The sequence below is a fragment of the Manduca sexta genome, chromosome 11 (genome assembly GCF_014839805.1).
Source record: "Manduca sexta isolate Smith_Timp_Sample1 chromosome 11, JHU_Msex_v1.0, whole genome shotgun sequence".
NCBI classification, from domain to species: domain Eukaryota; kingdom Metazoa; phylum Arthropoda; class Insecta; order Lepidoptera; family Sphingidae; genus Manduca; species Manduca sexta.
Genome location: NC_051125.1, coordinates 13,985,071 through 13,990,362, shown reverse-complemented (window position 1 = coordinate 13,990,362; position 5,292 = coordinate 13,985,071). Strand labels below are relative to the sequence as shown.

Genomic DNA, 5,292 nt, shown 5'->3' with positions numbered 1-5,292 from the left:
GGTGGACATATCTCTTCGTGTGCACTTCTAAAGAAAAATGTTTAGTACGTAGAACTGTCATCGCCATTGAGTATATGCCTACCTCATTCAATTTTCTAAATAACAGGAAAAAATGCTTTTAAATTAATCCAGGCTGAAACAATTGGATTTTGTGAATACGCATGGAAGCCAAATGTAGCTAAATTAAACTTGTGTCAAGTCTTGGTCCCTAATAGTGACAACAAGTATTCCTTTCTCCCACCTTCTCCTGCTCCTCCCATCTATTTTCCCTTGGGTTCCCGTTGTCGTTAAGCCGAGAGGTACCAGTTTCGCATTAGCAGCTACCTGTCGGCGTTGACTAAAGGAAAACTTAAGCTTCCCAAGTGCTAACGCACTTGTGGACCCCTACACCCCAATGCAGGATCCACAGAGCTATGAACATGGGAATACCCAAAACAATATAGTGGCAACATCGTTACCGACCTTATGTACTCCCTCTCTTCCTTTCTTTATGGCACGAATACCTAGTATAATAAAACTAATCTATGTCGGATGTAAATATCAGACCTAGTCATATTTTTTATTGTTGATAAAATCTTTGAGTTATTTGGCTGCGGATTACTTGCATTCTTGCGGATCCCTAAGTTGCATCACAATATATTAAAGCAATTAAATATGATATTTCTATTGTGAGTCCGCAGTCGTCCGCGCGTTCAGTGCAGGCCCAAGCATTTAAAAACCAATTTAATGGGAAATTCATTGCGTAAGTTATTTCTGCAGATTTTAATAGACTAATGTTAAAATTATTTAAGTTAGTCTTTTTAAAAAAATCGTAGTTAAATAAATTAATATTTATCTAAACTACATTTTACAATTGCGAAAATGTAAATTAAGTTTTCTTATAACGTAGAATTGGAATAAGATTTAGCCAAATTCCTTTATGCTCTTGCAGAGTTAAGAAATCAAATCGTTTTGGAACCTCCCTTATCAATGTCCAAATGTGTTCAATCTACCTGGAGCTTTAAGGCACAGCTACCTCTAACTCCAACAAAACTTTATGTTCGGCCTAAAGTCACTTGCTTTTCTCAGCCTCCGCAATTTAATAACAACAAAAATAAAAAACCATTTGAAAGCTAGCTTGCCCTAGTACCTACTTCGCTGTATTTTAAATCCTTCTTTTGAAAACGGATTTTTTCTAAAGAAAGTTATAGTTTCAGTATTGAAGCTACACAAAAGAGTGCACAAAAAAAAAGTGCACAAAAGAGTCGATGACGATACAGTAACTAATTATCATCCACGTTAATCTCACCATTCTCAAAATTGTTTGAAAAACTAATGTAAGCACGTAGCAAGTACCACGGTTTGAACGAAGGACTAAAATGGATTCCAAATAAGACAAGTCCACCCTGGTGGCCTTCTCCCTAATGAACACTGCGGCTGAATTACTAGAAAAAAAAATGGTGTCAGTGATATTTTGAATATGTCTAGTGCTTTCGAGTATATCGAATATCATATATTGCAAAATTTATGACATTAGAGGGATGGCTTTGGCATGGATACAGTTACCTCAAACATCGACAACTATGTGTGATTTACTCGTGTTGACTCGAATTTATTGTCTGCAACACAGATCCTCATATAAATAAATTTAGTTCCTCCAAGATAATGTTGTGGGAACTCAATTGTTTTTAATTTATATTTATGATATCCCAAAGGTCACAAGTCATAACTATACGTTTTTTGCAGATGATATTAAATTTAAAAAGCAAAAATAACTATATAATATATTTGTGTAAGTATACAATTTAGCATGTCGTTGTTCGGTAAAACTTGTAACCACATAATACACATTGTTTAACATCATAATCTGTAACCAAGTTTTTAGCAAAAGAAATTAATTTGATTTGAACAAATAGATAAACCAAAAAAACAATAGAAACATCAGCGATATCTAATCTGTCAGGTCGGCCCAAAATTGATCTGTAGAGCTATTTTATCAAATACATTATATTGATTTCATACAATCTTACATCCTGGGTTTAGAGTACCACACGAATATCGACCGATGTAAAAACGAATTTGTGTCAAAATAACTATGTGAGTAAATGGGTCGACTACAATACCATGTACCTATAGCGGTCTTGACCTATACCCCTAGCACGGATTCACTTGTTATCGTATCGTTAATTGTTTTGTTTAAGGCCCTACCTTAAGCAAACGGCCTTGATCATTCGTTCCATACATTTGCTGCGTACATTATGGGCGGGAATATGTAAAGATTTACGAATAATTGCTTTAAAAATACAATGTTGGGTGTTTTTGAAAATTTTAATCGACCAAAATGTTCCTTATTACGTTGTTTATCTAATAGCGTTCATTGCAAATTAAAATGATGAAACAATATCTGCATTATAAAAAATGATAAACAGCCAAAGTAACGATAACATATTGTGGAATAATGTGATGTTTATTTTCTTATAATCTTATAAAAAAAAAAATCTAAAAAAATTCTTAATCCGCCGTATTGCAGGGGCACCGCCTTAAGTAAATTATTGTATGGAAATTTGAACAGCGCCTCATGAGCGTTTTTGGAACTAAAATACTAAATCATGAACAGTGGATGCGTGTAAACTTCGCATAATAAACACTAATTAACAAGTTAACTTAAAATATAATGGGAGTCAGTAGTAATCTTTCTTATTTTTTTACGTAAATATATTATATCAACCAAATATAGAAAAATTCGTAAACTTTAAGTTACTCGATATGAAAACTATATGGTAAAGCGTAAATTCCTGCCAGGGGTACTGTAAAACTATATAGATAAAGACTGTCATTGGGCGCATTATTAACAAAAAAAAGCAGTTTTGAAAATAGAAATTGGTTGCAAATCGCATTTAGTTTTCGAATTTTGAAGTTTGCAGCAGTTTGCAATGCGCAGACGACTTCAGCTTGCTGCCAAGAAACAGTACCTACTCTATTATGAAACTAATAGCTACTTAAGTTGTTAGAACTAGACGATATCCTCTGACTATAATTTGACAATGCAATTACGTTATAAGTAGGTATTACTTACAAGCTGTGTTTCTAATGTTATCGTCGTATTGCAATCGCTATTTATAACCGTGTTACTATTATAACACAAGTGCTATTGTTATAACACAAATGCATGTCCCAATTAAAGTAAGTTTAAGATTAGATGATTAGGTAGGTGTACTTTTATTCACTGCGCCATTCCTTGTATTTCTAGTAGTATCTATTCTTGTTTTAGTATTTAATAGTACTAATAAAGGTATGGATACAATATAGGTTGATATGTACATATAATCGGCACACACTTGGTTCTGTTTCTTGACGCCACATTAAGGTATATGGCGTGCGGTTAGGATGGCATTTACAAGAGGACTCTCCGTAATACCCAGACATAATTTGCTCATCATATTAGCCTCTGATCGTCCCTCTTCGAGCCTTGAGGAATTAGTTGAATAGGTGGCGGCGCGCTAACTATGGGCGAGAATATTCAAAGATTTATGAATAAGTTCTCCCAATATTAAATACTGGGTGTTGGAAAATGAACACTGCAGGTACTTTAAGAGCGCGTTAACTGTTTTAGTGGCAATATTGTTGGTGAGCGCATTATGCGTGGTGCAGCCAACACGCGCGGAGCGACTGTGCCTGACCGGGAGCTTCGACCATCAGGTGAAGACGCTGCTTGACTACGTCAAACTATCAGATGAGCAGCTTAGCAACATTTTGCAGGTACCCAGGGACTTGGAGCGCGTGTTTGAAGACCACTGGCCCGGTGAGATGTTATATTTAATTCAATTGTATTCTATCCTATTCCCAAGTACTCTGAATTTATTTAATGTAGATGGGGCTTATGTCCTCTTTCAGTGCTTATACTGTTCGCATAAGATGGCTATAAATGCACGGCAACAAAGATCATTTGATATGTAAGAGAGATAAAATAATTATTAAACCTTTTCTCTTTCAGGCTGTAAAGTAATGCCATATGGGTCGACCATAACTGGACTCGCTCTACAGTCGAGCGATATCGACTGTTACGTGGACATACCAGGCGAGCACAACGAGAATCCACAGGTTCTAGTAGCCGAGGCGCTGGAGATTTTAAAGAACCACCCAGATCTATTCACGCATTTCGAAATAAGGCCGACGGCTCGCGTTCCGCTGCTAAAATGCGTACACATTCCCACCAATGTTTTTGTCGACATTACTTTTTCTGGTCCTTTCTCCATCAACAGCAGCCGTGTATTGTCTCACCTTCTGCATTTAGACGAAAGAGGCTTAGAGTTAGCTAGGATCCTCAAGTATTGGGGCTCGGTGCACGACATAGCTAACGGAAAACTAACGCTGCCGAGCTATGCGATGGCGCTGTTGGCTGTGTTTTATCTACAACAAAAGAATATCGTACCGCCCGTTACCTTGCTACAACAGAATGCGACTCCCTACGAAATTGACCACTGGAACACTGCTTTCCTGCCCCTAGAATATCACACGGATAACAAGGAGTCCCTCTACGAGCTGTTGGGAGGATTCTTTCAATATTACAACGACTTCGATTTTGAAAATACCATCATATCACCGTACCTTGGTTATCCCATAAAAAAAGATTTTCAAGACTTAGATAAATTTGACGACTTTGATTTATACAAACGTAATTTAGAAAATGGCTACGCGGCGCCGTTTTATTTCGGATATATGAATATACAGGACACTCTGAAACACAGTGAGAATATTGCGAGACCTAACAGCGACCGCTGGCTCGCCCTCAGGCTGATACGGCATTTGAGAGCTGCGGCGAGTATGTACCAAGAACTCAGCAGTGAAGAATTCCTCAGTGCTGTGTTAGTGCCCGAGAAAAGGCTCGAAGCCGGCAAATTGACCACGTTTTGGGAGGGAGGTATTGGTGGTCCGGAAGACTGCCCGAAGATATTTCAGGAGAAAATAAGATGACACCAAATTATCATGACAAAAAGATCCAGTTACATTTAAGAGAGTAAAAGTATTATTAAGAATTCTTGTTGACTCTGTGTTCGATGTTCGTTTTTTATTATACTGTATGAATAGTTTCTGATTTTAGGGCTTGTTTCACAATTTCTAAATAAATGCTCCTCCTCCTGTCACGACTCACTACTGACGTACTGTTTATTCAGATGCTACACACGCGCAACATGTGAATTGGTTGTATGTGGCAACTTTAGATTATAATCTATAGCCCAATATAATTTACTTGAAACTTATGAAAGCAGGCCCTAATTTCTTTCGGTTTATAGAATACTGCCTATATTGTTT

General features: G+C 36.9%; 1 protein-coding gene across 1 annotated transcript; it reads left to right on the top strand.

Annotated features, from left to right (window-relative positions):
- Nucleotides 1–663: 663 nt before the first annotated feature.
- LOC119188976 (terminal uridylyltransferase 7-like) lies at nucleotides 664–5,006 on the top strand. Its single transcript, XM_037437355.1, has 3 exons — nucleotides 664–742; nucleotides 3,593–3,781; nucleotides 3,974–5,006. The coding sequence occupies exons 1-3, from the start codon at nucleotides 727–729 to the stop codon at nucleotides 4,951–4,953; spliced, it is 1,185 nt and encodes a 394-aa protein (XP_037293252.1). The 5' UTR covers nucleotides 664–726; the 3' UTR covers nucleotides 4,954–5,006.
- The last annotated feature ends 286 nt before the right edge of the window (nucleotides 5,007–5,292 follow it).

Coding starts and splice junctions, on each gene's coding strand:
- LOC119188976 (XM_037437355.1), top strand. Junction 3,782..3,973: donor GTTTGAAGACCACTGGCCCG/GTGAGATGTTAT, acceptor TTTCTCTTTCAG/GCTGTAAAGTAATGCCATAT.